Source organism: Physcomitrium patens, chromosome 16, assembly GCF_059467195.1.
Source record: "Physcomitrium patens ecotype Gransden chromosome 16, ASM5946719v1, whole genome shotgun sequence".
Taxonomy (NCBI): domain Eukaryota; kingdom Viridiplantae; phylum Streptophyta; class Bryopsida; order Funariales; family Funariaceae; genus Physcomitrium; species Physcomitrium patens.
In genome coordinates, this window is record NC_143425.1 from 7,120,743 (window position 1) to 7,137,515 (window position 16,773).

At 28.6% G+C, this 16,773-nt stretch overlaps 1 protein-coding gene across 1 annotated transcript; it reads left to right on the forward strand.

Moving 5' to 3' along the window:
• The first annotated feature begins 10,649 nt into the window (after positions 1-10,649).
• LOC112293003 (jasmonate-induced oxygenase 4) lies at positions 10,650-12,213 on the forward strand. The gene is given in 4 exon segments (XM_073539858.2): positions 10,650-11,267; positions 11,362-11,584; positions 11,587-11,688; positions 11,827-12,213. Coding segments are annotated over 4 exon segments (1,107 nt in total). The 5' UTR covers positions 10,650-10,758; the 3' UTR covers positions 12,100-12,213.
• Positions 12,214-16,773: the final 4,560 nt, after the last annotated feature.

The window sequence follows — 16,773 nt, forward strand, 5'->3', positions numbered from 1 at the left end:
ATTCCAATCCTATCCTTTCTTCTTTCTCTCTTTATAAGTAACCCTACAATATCTTCATCTTTTTTCTATTTTATTGTCAATCCTTCATCTTATTCTTTATCTTCAAGAAGAATTTCTAATTTTTCTTATAATTCTCTATTAGCTGCTTGAAGAAATAATTCAACCTTATTTGGCTCCATAATTAATTTTTTCATCTTTGATAATCAAGAATATTACCTTTAAAAATCCTTCAAAAACTCTTTAGCTTACAAATTCTTGTTAGGCTCCTTAATAAATTCTAAAAATGATTTCTTGATAACCCAAACAATATACTCTAAAAAATATTCATCCTATAATATATATAAAAATATCTCCAATGAATCTCCAAAATTATTTATAATTTATTTAATATATTTTTTATTTTTGATATTATAGCAAGTTCAAATAGTCCAATCATCTTCTTTTTGGAAATCCAATTCAATTCCATTTTCTATACATAACATCTCAAGTACTTTGAAATACTCCTTCTATCAAATTGGTCAATTTTTTTAACTACTTATTGCAATGCTTTGGTTGCCAAAGCCTCTTTGCAATCATTTCTCTATTGCTATTATATAAATAATATAAATACTTGAAATATATTTGCAGTGTTTGGATCAAAATACATACCTTGTCCACAAGAAAAAATCTATTTGAAGTTCCATCCAAAGCTCCATCAAAAACTCCAAATTCAATCTTCTTGTAGTTTTATGCCATCAATTTGAAATAATGACAAATACAATCCAACACCTTTTACTTCAAACTTTTAAGTTGAATTCACTACTTATTTTGTATTGTGTGTTATCTTCTTTGGAAATACACCAGACACCTAGTTGTAAAAGGTTTTATAAAAATCTTAATAGGTTCTTCCTATATAAGAAGAATGCAAGTCAAATTTAAATTTAAAATTGCTTAAAGCTAATAAAAAGTACTCAAAAACACTCTTCTTAGAAACCTCAATCATATATAAAATCCGATTGCCTTATTACTTTTATAATTCGGCAATTTTGATTTCTCTTTGCAAGCTCTAATCCTAATTAGTAAGCTTTAGCAAGTTATAATTTCTAATTTTATTATCTACTTAGTATAAAATTTTGCACCCAAATGCCACTATAATTTTTCTATATGCTTATTAAAATTCAATCCAATCCAACTTATAGATTGTGAGAAAAAGTCCAAAAACCGCATTGATGTCACTTGATTGTTAATTTGAAAGTTGATGCAAATGTTCCAATAGCAATTTCTCTTGTTCCAACAATTGACTTTAAGTCAAAATCCGTACGTAGCTTAATCTTGAAGTCTTCTATCACTATGCCAAATTTCACCCTGATTCAACTAGTAGATCTTCAAATATCATAAACTCTACCCAACTCCATACTACCAACTTCTAATATTTTTTTTTTTTTTTTTATCAAAATCCAAATATCTTTCAATTGCATTGTTAGATTGACACAAAATTTTATATATACTTTTTACAACCAATCAATCAAGTACTATCAAATTTTGAATTATAGATGTGACACCAATTGTAGAAATTAGATAAAAGTACTCATCTTAATTATATTGCATAAATACCAAATTATCAATATAAACCCTGACTTTGAACAATAATTGAAAAGTCATTCCAAGCTCTTTCATAACAAGCTACATACTTCTAGAAACAACTTAAAGCTAACTGACAAATCCTAATTTTTTATCTTAAAATGCCTTCCTTACTTTGCCCTAGGCAGTCATTTTAGTAGCTAGAAGTATGATTTCAACCTTGTTCTACAAATAGCCGACTCCTAAGTATCAATTCAATCTATTTTAGAAATTTTTAGTGTGATCCTATCCTCTATTTAATCCTAGTATCAACCACACTAATTATTTATATCTTCTAACCTAATTTTATCAATCTATAGCCTTTCTAAGATAATAAAAGAGTTTCTATAGCCTACGAGGTAAAATTAATAATCAACTTTTAATCTACTAACTACTAAGACAAGAAAATAAATTAAAATTATTTATAAAAGCTATGTTTAAATAACTTAAATTATTATTAAATAAAGATAATTAGATATTAATTAGAAATTCGTTTTTAATTATATTTTCACTATATAGTCATGTCACAATATAATAATGGTGCAACTCATATTATTAACTTTTGAACTTGAAATGGTATTTTTGAAGGTGATATCTAGTAATTAAAAATTATCATAAAGTAGACATACTACCAATATTAAATTATTGTAAGAAAAAATAAGCAACATCATTGATTTTTGATAAGAATTCTTCTACCTTGTACATCATAATTTTTGACAAAAAGAAGTTCTTTTTTAAATCTAACACATAAAATATATTAGTGAATAGGATCTTGTAATCATTTATAATTATGATTTCAACTTTTTCTTGGCTATATATAGAGCAAGTAATAATATCACCAAGATAAATTTATTTATATGATATGAAAGAGGCTAAAATATAAAAAATTGATTCTTGTTATGTGCTAAATAGTGTATTGTACTAGTATCAATAAATCATTGGCTATTTTTGAGTACTTTAGGTAGATTTAATTTTTCTAAATAATATACTTATATCATATATATATATGTATATAATATAATAGAGATTTTTTCTATATTTTAAAATTTTTATGTATTCTTATATTTTTAATTTTATATAAATATTTCTATTATATTAATTTTTTATAATAACTTTGGATTTATTTTTGAAACCATCCAAACTCTAATATCTTATCATTTTGCAATGAGGACATATGGTGGTAGATTGTAAGTCATCAAATTAACTCACTAGCTGTTTTAGGATAAAAGATGCATTTAGAATGTCTAAAACCACAATATATAGTGAATAGTATAGAAATATTTAAAAAAATAGAAAATTAAAGTGTTAATTGTAGAACAGGAGTCTTAGTAAGTCTTGGAGGCAATTATCTTAGTTGATTTAGTATTTTTTTTATTTATTATTGAGTATTGAAGGATATTTATTAAAGTCAATATTTATATTGGCCTTCTATTTATAAATATTATTTAAAAGAAAAAACTATAAAGTTTAGTTATTAGTTAAAAGAAGTATAAAAAAGAACCTCATGTCTTTTTAGTTAGTTATACATAAAGTAGGATTTATAATAGATTTAAATTAATTTTATTACTATAAAAATCATCAAGCTAGGAAATTATAGCCTTAAATTGATATTAATATTATAAAACCACAATAGGATTTTTTAGAATTTATTTAGAATTTATTTAGATTTTTTTAGGAATTTTTAGAACAATTTCCAAGACTTTGATAAAAATGAGTTTTACCACTTCGGGAGCCATTATGAAGAAATGTAGGAAGATTTGAAGGCCACACCAGGTTCCTAGGCTAATTCGATGATTTCAAACACCATGTTGAAATCAGAAATGTAAAATTATGGATTTTACTAGTAGAAAATAGGAGGACTAGCAGCTAATATAGTCCTTATAAGAAGGGAGGTGCACAAGTCCTATATGGATTGTAGCACCTTGAAGGTAGTTAGGAAGATAAGACTAAGGCCTCGTGGCCTCTTAGGAACCCATATACACTACTTGTGAGCCTTGGTGAGGCTCAAACTCTTGATATCTTAAGCAAGTTATCCTTGATGTAAAAATTATTTATTTAATTATTTATTTATTTAATTATTATTTTAATACCTTTATAATTTATTCATAGTAGTTCGGATTTGTATGTTTATTACACCATTGAAAAGGTAAAAAAAATTATTATATATATATATATATATATATATATATATATATTTACTTTTATTTTTTATTTTTTACTAGATGAAATCTTAGTGAATAGATTGTGACTAATTTTATAGTGTATAATTGTTTGATTGAACTCGTTTCATTTGTTTTTTTATGTTTCGCTCCTTTTGTCCTTATTCTTGGTACTTCCACTTTACACCACCAATTACAAGAAACTCTTAATTGAGGCCATCTTATAATTTGGTTTGATGAGTGAATTTTACACTCTTATAGACTTCATTTGATTTTTGTATATCTGTGGTCTTTTGGTAGAAGTTTTGAATTATTTTTTATTAATATTTTTTCTTCTTTTGTGTCTTTAAAAAATAACTTGAGATTCTAAAGAAAAATCTTTCATGGTTGTCTCTTTTTAAAAGAGGATTAAAATCAACTATGGTAGAATTATTTTTTTTATTATTTTTAATGTTTGAATGATTGTACCAAATTGAGATGGCATAAATCTCATTGATATAAATATTTCTATTTATAATAGAATAGTTACTCTTATGAAATAATATTATTGAAGTAATATTTTGAAGTTGTATAGATGTTCAATTATTAATTTTTATGCCTTTTTTTTATTATTATGAACTTTTCTTATAAGTATACTTGAGTGATAATGTCACTAGCAAAGTATGTGGTTTCTAAGACTACCCAAGCTTCATTGGCTGTCTTACATGCTCCCACATAAAAAAAGATAAAATTCTTAATACAATTTCAAGTAGCTATGAATACAATATGATCTTTTTTCTTCCAAATTTATATTTCTTTTTGATTTTTTGGTGGTAATTATATTTTTGCACTTGAATTTTAAATTAATATTGGTTTTTTTTTTCTATATCAAAAACTATCTCCTATATGTCTTCCATTTCCAAATTTATTTTTATCTTTTGTCTCTATATAGTATTCCAAGAGCCATCAAATTTTGACTATTTCTTAGTAGTGAGGCTATTGAAAGCTATAATTTTAAGACAAAGAGGGTCTATTGGTATTCTTCTTTACTTTAAAATATCTTTAATATAATTTTTTTTATAAATTTTTATTTTTAGATATTGATATATTTGAATTATTTTATTAAGTTCTATTGCTATTATTACTAAGATATCATATTAAAAATATCAAAGTATTAAAAATACATAAATCATATAAATTTTATTAATAGTTTTATGTATTTTTTATAATTTATATACTATTAAAAATACAGAACCAAAAAGGTTGTGACTCCTCATAGGATTGCATATGTTTTTATTATTTTGAAATAATAGTCTATTGGATATTTGTTACTAGAAATGTTAAGGTTCTAATAAGAATAAGTTGCATTCACCTCAAAGCTCTCAAGAATTATCAACATTTAGTTGTGTGATTAATTACTCTAATTTTTTATTATACTCCTGATATAATTTTTTGTCATTTCAAAGTCTTCTTATTAAGTGATGCTTAATAAAGTTATTGATTTGAATTTTGACATTAAAGAATTTCTTGTACTATAGAAAAGAATATTTAAAAATATGTCATATGAATTCAAACAATAACATCATTTCTTTATGGATAGTTATATTAGAGTTAGTTATAATGGAAGATGTTATTTCATTATGCTTGAAGGCTATAGATCTTGAAATAGAATTTGAGAGCAACACACCAACTATGAATGGAAGTGGTGGTCCGTTTGATGCATTAGAGCAAAGACAAGGTGTGGAATAATTATCTTTTAATAATAGAGAGGTAAATAGTGGATTTAAATTATTCCAATATAATTGCAAAAAATATAATGAGGGGCTTACCAAAGAAGTGCTATAAGACTAAGATGTAACCACTTGATTAAAAACAAATGTAGTCTTTAGACATGAACATAGAATCCTTGAAATAAAAATTATAGTTAGTAGTATCAATAATGAATTTGTTATTTTAGTAGGATTGTTATTAATATTCAATTTTTATTTTTTTGGCCTTATATATATATTTTAATAATATAAAATAAAATCTATATTTATTTATATAGATTTAAATTATATAATATAAAAATTGGATATATTTATTTATCTAAAAAGGATGAAATTTCAACAACTATATGAAATCCTAACTAATAGATGGATGATAATACTTCCAACAAATCCTAGCTTTAGATAGATGCAAGTTCTTGGATATCTAATGATGCATTGTGATTGCAATTTTTTTCATCACAAATTTCTAGTTAACTAATAAACTAGTGATGAAAAAAATTGAAAATTAGTGCAGAAAGAGATTTGATTAGATTGAATTTTAAAAAGGTTTACTTGGTCTATGACATGTATTGCTAGATTTTCTTTTGATTTCTATAAAGATGTTATCTTATTGTTGCTAATCAATTTCCTTCTCTTTTTCTTGCTCATATAGTTTTTTGATACTTATTGTAGATTTATTAAGAATTGATAGTGGCAATCTATATGTTTTGTCTATGTCTCAATGTAAGAGTGGTAGTGCATCTTTTTTTTTTTTTTTTTTTTTTCTTCTTCTGTAGTGCCAAAATGGTTGATAGAAGCAAGGTAGCCTCAACAAGCAGACCACATTTTGTGATCCATTCAATAAGGAATTTTTGGCACAACAGAAGTTGATAATGAGTAATAAGGATGTAAAGTTTATGATCAACTATGCCGCCAATAATGGTGCACTTGTCATGAGGCAAGAGAGTGCCATTTTTGCTCCAATCATTTTTTTTTGGCATAATAGCCTAATTGAGCTATTCCAGCATAATTGACTTATTTTATTTGTGGTGAGAAGGCCATGCACTCCTTGAGAGTAGCATAAAGATGAAGGAATATGAGTTTCTGTGCCACAACTTTCATATTTATAGTAAAAAAGCTAGTGGCAAAGGGCAACTCAAAGAAATTCAAGAGGTGATTAAGGAGGTAATTGGAGAGGACCAGGACCTCTAAGTGTGGTTGATACCTTAGTGTGGTCAAATCTGATATCAACAATGGCAGTGATTGTGTGGAAAAGCCATGGTGGAGATAGCAAAGAGTAGCCTACTACTAAACAGACTTGAAAAGGTAAGTTTTTTTTTTTTTTTTTTTTTTTTTTTTCTCAACCAATACTCCAACTAGTATATATATATATATATGCAAATTTATATTCATATGTATTAGTATTTAAAAAAGATAATCTGCTCATAATAAGTAGTTCTCATTGTAATGTTTTTTAAAAATGGCTAAAATAAAAAATTAAGCAAATATGTAAAAAAAAAATTATATTTTATTTTAATTTTTAATAATTTTATTATTAAATTTTTTAATAATAATAATAATAATTAAGAGAATTAAAGCCAAAATATTTAAAAAAATGTCAAAATTTGAAGAAAATATATTTATATATAAATATTTAATAAATATAATTCTTATATATCGAGAACTTATTGATAGAGCTCAAAATTAATTCAATCCAATCATTCAGTAAGTAAATCCGTAGGTTTATCATTAATATTGATATAATATTATTTAATTTTACCTTTAAGCATTTTTTTAGGAATGAAAAAATAATAAATTTTAATATATTTTGTTTGAAAATAAAATATTAGATTTTGTGCAAGCTTAATTACTCTTTGATTATCACAATACATTTTAATATTTTCTATAGTTGAGTCATCTAATTAAGCTATTCACTATAGTTACTGCATAAGCAATGTTTAATCTTATAATAGTAATAAATATAAGTTTTTTAACTAATTGAAAAAGAGTATAGCATTGCATAAGATAGATTTTTTTATTGTTGACTAAAACTAATTCTTTTAATATGAATATGTATGAAAATTTATACTCCAATATTCTAAATTTCTTTGAGATGTTCATTGCATATTTTATTTATTGAATAATTTTTTTTTTAGATGTTGTATCAAAATCAATTCCTAAATATTATTGAATAATTTTAAGATCAACCATATCAAACACAATTTGAAGGTAATTTTTCAACCATATAATAAGCTTGATGTTAATTCTAGTAATGAATAGATTCTTAACATATAACATAAATATAACAATATCACCATCATTATATATGTCATATATGTTTGCATCAAAATTACTTCTTGTCGTATGTATATCTCTTAGCACATTATCTAACCTCTCATGCCATGTCTTATGTAATTATTTTAGCTTGTATATAGATTCTTTTTTTAATAACATGAAACCATTTGGTTGAATCATGATAACTTCTTTTTTAAGAATCCTATTTAAAAAGGTTTTTTTTACATCAATATAATATATAATCTAATTATTAGTAGCTTCTAAGATTGTAGCAATTCTATTTATAGACTATTAAATAACAAGAACAAAAGTCTTAGTAAAGCCTATGTTTTTTTTTTTGTTCAAATCTTCTTGCAACTAATCTTGCCTTCTTCCTACTTAATTGATTGTTGAATTGAATTTCAACTTAAATATACCTTAAGAGAAGTATTCAATATAATTTATAATTTTTGCAATTTCTTCTTATAGATATTTAGGTACTTTTTTTCCAGTAGTAACACCTCTTATTCCTTCTAAAATAGATGTATTTTTTCTTTTCGATAGGTTGTTTTATTGACGACAATAAGCTGAAGTAAGTTCTCTTCTAATCTCTTCTTGTTTGCAGTAGCTTTGAAATTTTTTAGATAGATATTCACTTTTTTAAATATACTTTAAATTAAGTATAAAAACTATTTTGATTTTATATATATATATATATATATATATATATTAACTTAAATCTATTTTATCCTATCTTGATAATTTTTTATTAAAATAATAATTTAAATCAATTAAAAAATCCTATCATTTTTGCAATTAACTAAAAGTCATGAGGTTTATTTTTATATTTTTTCTACCTACTAATCAAAATTTACAAGTTTATAATGAGTAATATATGTGAATTTAAGAAAATTTTAAAATTAATTTTAATAATTAAACACTTGTTACTATGATTAGAAAAAAAACTTAAATCAATTAAAAATATTTTTTTTAAAGACTTATTGAGATTCTATTTTTATTTTTTTCCCTCCATAAGACTTTTTTAAATTATAAAACCTAATACATTCTAATAAATACATAGATAACTAAAAAATAATCTCTAAATTTTATATTTTTTTATATTGAAAAACTCAAAAAGGTTTTTTATTTTTATATATCTAATAATTAAGATGTATTATTAGAATTCATAAATATCTTTTTAATTCCAATCTTCAAAGGGACCTATCAACCACCTTTGTGGTTTAAATAAATTAGAATTTGTTGCTAACACCAATTGATAGATCTTTAATTTTATCAACTTATGAAAGAGTTTAACAATTCTTTGTGAAACTTATTATTAAAATGAAGAAGTGATATAATTAATAATTAATATTATTTTAATAAATATATTTAAATAGAAATAGATAGAAATAGATAAAAACTTATTGAAAAAAAATATATCTTTCTTAAAAAGCATTCAATAAATTTCTTAGATGTGGATTACAAAAATTTCATTATATATGGAGTATATGTATAAAAGTCTATTTATAAAATTCTATTTATGAAATTTTATATTTAGACTTTTATACATATACTCCATATATAATGAAATTTTTGCGATATAGTTTTTTATTTTTAGAATATCTTATTAGAAACAACCTACAACTAGATTCTTTCACCACAAGCCTTGTAATTTCCATAAAGCTTGTACAAGACCTTTTTTAGAGCTAATATGTATGGAAGCAAAGTTAAGTTCATTCTTATTCTTGTAAACACTTTTATTATATTCTAATCTTGATTTAAGACTCTCTAGTTTCTTTGCATTTAGTAATAGCCATTCTAATTTCTATCTATCATAAATGTATTTTTAATTGATCTATTTTCTTTTGAATGATAGAAGAGTATATTATTTTTTCAAAGTTATTTTTATATTAATTAATTAATTTTTAAGCAAGAAATTTGAATTCACAAAAAAATAAATTATAATAATTTGAATTCAAATAATTATAATATTATGGTTTAAGCTAATAAGTTTTAAGAAAACTTACTTTACGAAAACTTATTTTAGGAAAACTTATTTGAGAAAGACATCAACCTTGACTTATATACAACTTATTTGAGAAAGACCTAAAAAAAATACTATATTTGAATTTTATAAAACAGGTTGAACAGAGAAAACAAAATATAAATAATAGGTAAACAATGACTATGAAATAGAGTCACCTGCTTCACCTTCTATTTTATGTAAAACTTACCGAAAGTTGGAGCCATAAAATAAAGCTAACATAATGTATTGAATTCCTTGTTAATCAGCAAAGGGTTCCACGTTTTTCTGTTTTAGAAAGAAAGAAAAACGTATTGTTGCGCACCTAAAACTCATGTATACTACCTACAACGATTGAGTAGTTGTAACAGCAACACAAATAATTTGGGAACCATCTATGACTTCATCCGCCACACCCTCTAGGATGTGCAACTTTGTTTCAAGTTACCACTGGACAGTGGAATTCCACTGTGCACTTGGGTGATACGTTTTATTCGTTTCTGCACCACTTTGTCGACTAGATCTCTTTAATTCTATTCCCTGAATTCGCGAATGCCCACTTGGAAGTTAATCGCTAATACGCATGCGGCATTACATTTTTCTTAGTGGGGGCGCAGTTTTCATATATTCTGCTACTGCCTGTTGTAATCTACGACGGAAGGTGGACGACATGCCCTGATCTCGACCAATACCAGGTACAATTCAGATAGATCACCATGAGTGCAGTATTCCATTTGGCGGCGGCCGAAAGTGCACACGACGAAGTTCCATGAACAGTAACCGAGCCGTTAGCGAATCTTCTTCAGTTCCTTCCCTGCAGTTCTTACAAGCACCGGTATAAATAGATTCCGAGCAAATTCAGGACAGTCACCGCCTGAGGCAACCCCTGATACAACCATGCTGATCGCTTAGTTGTTTGCATTCGGAACTGGGGAAGATAGCTTCTCGTAGATTCACTATACTAATCGTTTCCGACATGTCCGACAAAATCTTATCAGCTGCAGGGGAATGCAGTTTTCCAGAGGGTAGTCTGCCGTCCTGGGAAGAGCACAATGCAGTCCCCACATCACACGTCTGGCCTGCTCAATCTCGCCCCTCTGTGAAGCACGATGAGTACTCGAATGCCGACATTCCAATGATTGATTTGGCGTGCTGTGATGTCGGCGACAGAGCCGCAAAGCAGAAAGCAGTCGCACAAATGCGAGAAGCCTGTCTTAAGTGGGGATTCTTCCAGATGAAGAATCACGGCTTCCCTCTGAATCTGATCGAACGTGTTCGTACCCAGGCTTTCAAGTTCTTCAATCTTCCAATGGAAATGAAGAAAAGTGTTCAGAAAGCTCCTGGCACGTTCACTGGCTTCGGGCATGTTACTGTCAAAGCGGGTGATGTACAACCCTGGGCTGAGGGATTCTACCTAAACGACTTCAGCGAGGTCGACCAACTGTCGCGCACCATGTGGCCCGAGAAATACAACAGAGAATTCACGTAAGTTGTTTATATTGACACTTGTGATGTGTGAATTACCGAATGTGCCGATGGGTATTGTGACTGAGTTGGATGTGATATTTCGGGATTGCAGTGCTGCGTACAGAGACTACGACGAAGAGATCCAGGTGCTGTGCAAGAGACTCCTGGACTTGATCATTGAAGGTCTGCATGTGACTGATAGAACACACTTCGAAAAGTACGTAAACGAGAAGAGTGCCGGTCTGTTCCGCTGGAACTACTACCCTGCATGTCCTGAGCCGCATAAAACATTGGGGATGAACGTGCACACGGATTTCACTTTGTTGACAGTCCTGCACTTGGGTTCCGTTGGAGGACTTCAAATTCAGAAAGACGGCGCCTGGTAGCAGTGAAGCCTCGGAACGATACATTTGCCGTCAACATAGGTGACATGCTTCAGGTTGGCCTGCGACAATTCATGTTGGAACCTACGTGTCAGTCATCGATATATTTGGCTAATTATATCTTGTAAGCTTTCCATGAAAATATTATAAAAAAGATATCAAAGAGATTGATAATATTGGTTCTGACTGCTCAGGTATTAACCAACGGGCTGTACACGAGTGTGCCACACCGAGCCGTTGTAAACAGAGCTGATGCTCGTCTTTCACTGGCTTATCTGTTTCTGCCTCCTCAAGATGTTGAGGTCGTGGCCGCTTCAGATCTTGTGGAGGATGAGCCGTTGTATATACCGTTCAAATTGGAATACTATTCTCAAGTGAAACAGATTCACTTTTTAAATACACTAGACCATTTTATTCGCAGGGGCTTGTTACCCATGCCCAAGTCCACACGCGCAGAAAACTGCTAGATTTGTGTTGGAGTTTGAGATTCAGCGTTTGGAGCTGCTATGGCAGAACTGTAATGATCAAGAGCACTTGAAGTTTATCAATAGTGACCATGAAAATCGTCCTAAAAATGCCATTTACGTACATATTTACGTTTGCTTACGTCATTTGCTTACATAGTTACGTTTACTGCTTAGATAGTTTACACAATTTTTGCGAAAATACAATCAGCAAAATTATAAAGCGTAGGTTGTTTAAAATGCTGGGCCTCTAAGACTTAGCTGAGTAGATTTAGTTTCACATACCAGTAAGACATAGAATTAAAGTTGCTAACCATGCACAAGCGCCCCTGATGATGTTTTGTAGTCTCTCTCGGAGTACAACAACGCCAGAGATACTCAAAACGAACATACTCAAAGCGAAAATACATTAAAGTTTATGGATTCAGTTTGCTTATCAATGGTTCGATGTTTCATGAAATCGACGTGGCTGATACTTTAGCAGCCATTTGAGCAGTTTCTTTAGTGCCTATTATGGACTGAATATGTTCGGTTTGGCAATGTTTTGGCTTGGTGGAGGACTCGTGACCAGGAATGGTACTAAACGGATGCGCTAGAGATTGCAAGCACAATGTTTAGATGTCGTAGGATTGTGAGAACGCATGCAGCATTTCTTTTCCAGACAGTTATACCAATCCTACAAAGGTACAGAAATTTCCTGAACTTAAACAAGCATGGAGACAATTGCAAGGGATTTGGTTTGAATCGGAAATCCTCAACATGTATATCTTACTAGAACACTAGTTATTTAAACTCGCTAGGTTGGTAACAGCGCAATTTTCATTAGACACGGTGATTGTAGATCGATTTTGCTTATAGCTTCTTGAGCCATCAGGTGAGCATGAAGTAAAATAACCCAAGGCTTTTCTCTGCAGACGAATTGTACTGAAATGTTTCGAGAAACGACCTAAGAATATTGTTCTTTTGTAGATGAGTGATTTACCTTGTAAGAGTCGTGTATAATACACACAAGCGCGATAGTTCATATTTTAGAAGATTAGCAAATACCATACTCATGTGGTGCAGCACTAGTTACAATCACTCTTGTGAACTTGTTAATTTGTTATGTTTTCTACTTTATTCCTAATCAACTTGCAAAGAATAATAGAACGAACCAGTACAAGTCAATGTTGACAAGGCTGTATCAGCAACACGAGAATGCCATCTAATCCTGACACGACAAATCGCTGTTTATTTCATTGGAACACCCAGACTTTGCATGAGGCTGCATTTTGTCAGAATGCAAGAAAATTTATATCAATATCAAAACGACATGCCGTTGCGTCGTATCTAGTCATAACGCACCGATATGAACGGATTCCAGTTAGTTCCACGAAGTAGATGCATAGAGTTACGACCATCTACTTGTGCATGTACAAAGATCAGAAGGCTTCCACTGCTGCAAGTTTTACGATTTCCAACAGTCGAAGATCCAGGAATGGGAAACTATTGAAGATGATCGTGGTCCTATCTCGCCATCAAACAATCAAGAAAAGCCGACGCTCTTTCTTCCAACAGGTGCAGCCTCACTAACTGCACGTGGCCAGATGGTTGAACAGGCATTCGAGCAAATAATTCTGTTGGCCGCAGCTAAATTTTAAAGCATTAAAAGAAGAAGGCCAAGAAGATGCAGGGGAGAGTGGCAATCATGAAGTCTTCTGAGGTCAAAAGTCTACTTTTCAGTTCATAATATATTCATTACCAAGGGTCAAAAAGAAAATATGTCACACTATTATCATGATACTCAGTTACAAAAATAAAAATAAAAACATAAATAAAAAAATTTAATAAAAAACAAAAAAAACAAAACAGCGTGTTCATGATTCTCAATAAACGACTGGAGAAACCAGCAGACGGCAGGCTTCAACTCAGCAGCAGCAAAGATATTCAGGCTTAACGCAATAGCTGTGCATCCTATGGTAATTGTTGCTCTGACAAAGTTATGCTAGACAAGCACTGACTCATCGTTGCAAATGACAGACGGAGAGCATGGACCCAGTTACAGTATTCTCCTGAAGAACAGTCATGCACAATGAGGGAGGGTACATTCCGAGGCCGATCAGACACTGCTTGCAGGTACTAGATGTCCACGCCATCCCCTAGCCAACACCCATGTGTGCCCACTTTCTAGCAAGCACTTCCCCAGCATATCCGCTTAGCAGCTTGGTCCCCAATCCCAACGCCGGTTACAGCATCAGAATTGGTTCCCAGAATATCAATGAACACTTTCCAAGTTGGTGAGATGAGCTCCTGAGCCACTTTTGCAATACCACATAACTGGAATTTAGCACCTGATATTTCCAGGATTACTCAAAATATCAAACTCAAAATATCACGATTCAAACTTTATTACTCCCTGATATTATCCCATGATTCAAACTTTATTATCCCCTTGGTGTGGAGTCCAAAAGGGCAAAGTAAAGATGAGTGACATGGTTTTTGATATTTGACCCACTCTTCCTTTGATATTTGGATTTCAAAATCACCCCATCTTGTGAGGTAGGTGATTTGGTGACGTATTTTGAACCCTCCTATTACATCCAAATGGGAAGTGTTGATATGTCTTCACTGATTAGCCATATCTACTTTGCAAAAAAAGCAAAAAATCAAAAAATATTTATAAAAAATAAAAATAAATAAATAAATCTGGATTAGGGGAAAAGTGGTCTGCATCTTACAAAGGCAGGTGGAGTGAGAGATCTGAGTGGCTCATCACTGGCCATGATTGAGCATTTTTGTGTGCAGTAGAGAGTATATTGTTGAAGGGAAAAGTTAGTGGCAAAGCAATGCTTTATATTAGGTTATAAAAACAATTAATAATTATAATTACAATAAAAACAGAAACATTAGGATCAAGATAGTGATTTGCAATGGAAGGATGTATACAATAATGGCAATAGCAATAGAAGACATGGCAACGTTTTATGATTTGTATTTATTTCTTGTCAAAAAAATCTTTTATCTAAAGTTTGTAATTAAAGAATCTATGATCAAAATATTAGTCTAATCTCCCAACAAATTTTTATTTTGAGATATGCTCATTCTAGCAATAATATAGAGTCTTTGATCCTAAAGGATTTTAGAATCTTCTACTCACCAAAAAAAAAAATTTGATGTTAAAAATTCCAAGTCATATAATTTTAAGATGACTTGTGTAAAAACTCTAAGAAAATTTCTTCAACATTAGAATTTTTCTTAAAACACATTTTAGAATTGTGTATAAATTAGAATAGATTTTTTTAATAAAATAATTTTTATTGCAATTCTTTTTTATGAGGATTAAAAACTTAAAAGTGTAATTAAAATATTATTGATAAAAGCCAAAATTGATATTAATCAATTATAAAAATATGGAAATTAATTTTTTTTGGATCATTTTTATAAGTAAAGTGCAAGATAGAAATACAAATCTTAATATTATTATTGCATAGTTTAGATATTTTATAGGAACCAAATTCAATGACTACATGTAGAAAGAAGAACTTAATTTTGTTTGCATTGAATTAAAAATAATAGGCATGAATATTAGTATCAATATAATTGCAAAAGACAAAACAAGGAATTGACATGTCTAATCTAAGTGACTTGAAATTAGTTCATGAATCTAATCTTAAAGCATAAGATTTTAAAATTATATAGTCTATAAAAAATTAGCAATCAATAATATTACTACATTAAAAAAGAGGCATAACAAAAGCCACTTGTGAATAAAAAAAAAAAAAATCTAATTTATTTTTAAAAATTAGTAAACCAATACCTAAAGAATACAAAAATTCAAATAAAAAATAGACTAGAATCTTTTAAAAAAGAAGCTCTTGCATTAAATAGCAATATAATTTGGCCTTAAAAATCCTTATAGAATATTGCACAAGTTTCAAAAAACATATTGAGTTGAATTAAATGATCTATCAATAAAACATATGGCTCTTAATATAAATAATTTTAGAAGCCAATTAACTAATTACATATAGAAATAAACTCCAATTTATATTAGCTATAAGAATATGGTTGGTATATATATTATTGCAATTAAGGTGTTCCAGGGCTAAAATTAGTATTTTTATTAATTTAGAGCTAAATAATGATTCAATGTCAAAAAAAGTAGTGATAGAAGGAAATTCATATAATTTTATTTATTAAATTAAATCTTAACTTGAGCTATCTTTTATTTGCTAAAAACCTAGTATAAATAAAATGACTAAGATTGAATTGGAATATAGAAGTAATTTAGGAATAAATTAAATTCAATCCAAAATTTTATACTTTAATCTTCATAAGTATTATAAATTTTTATAAATTAAGGTAAGTGAATAGACAATCTTTACTTTAAAATATATTTTGAATACAATAGTGAAGTTAATTTGGCCAAAAAATAGATCTCTAGGACTTATTTGATGGCCAACAGTCTTGGTTTTGGATTATATATATAAAATAAAGTAAAAAACATATATGTTTTTATTTTTAAAGATTAAAAATCAAAAATAGAAAAGAAAAATAAGAAAAAATAAAGAATTTAATATTTTAAGATTTTATAAAAATAAAAATAAAATCATTTGTAAAGATAATTAAAATGTTTATTTTTTTCTATTACTCTACGAATTTATTGATAAAATAAAATAAACAAGGTATAAGGCTAAA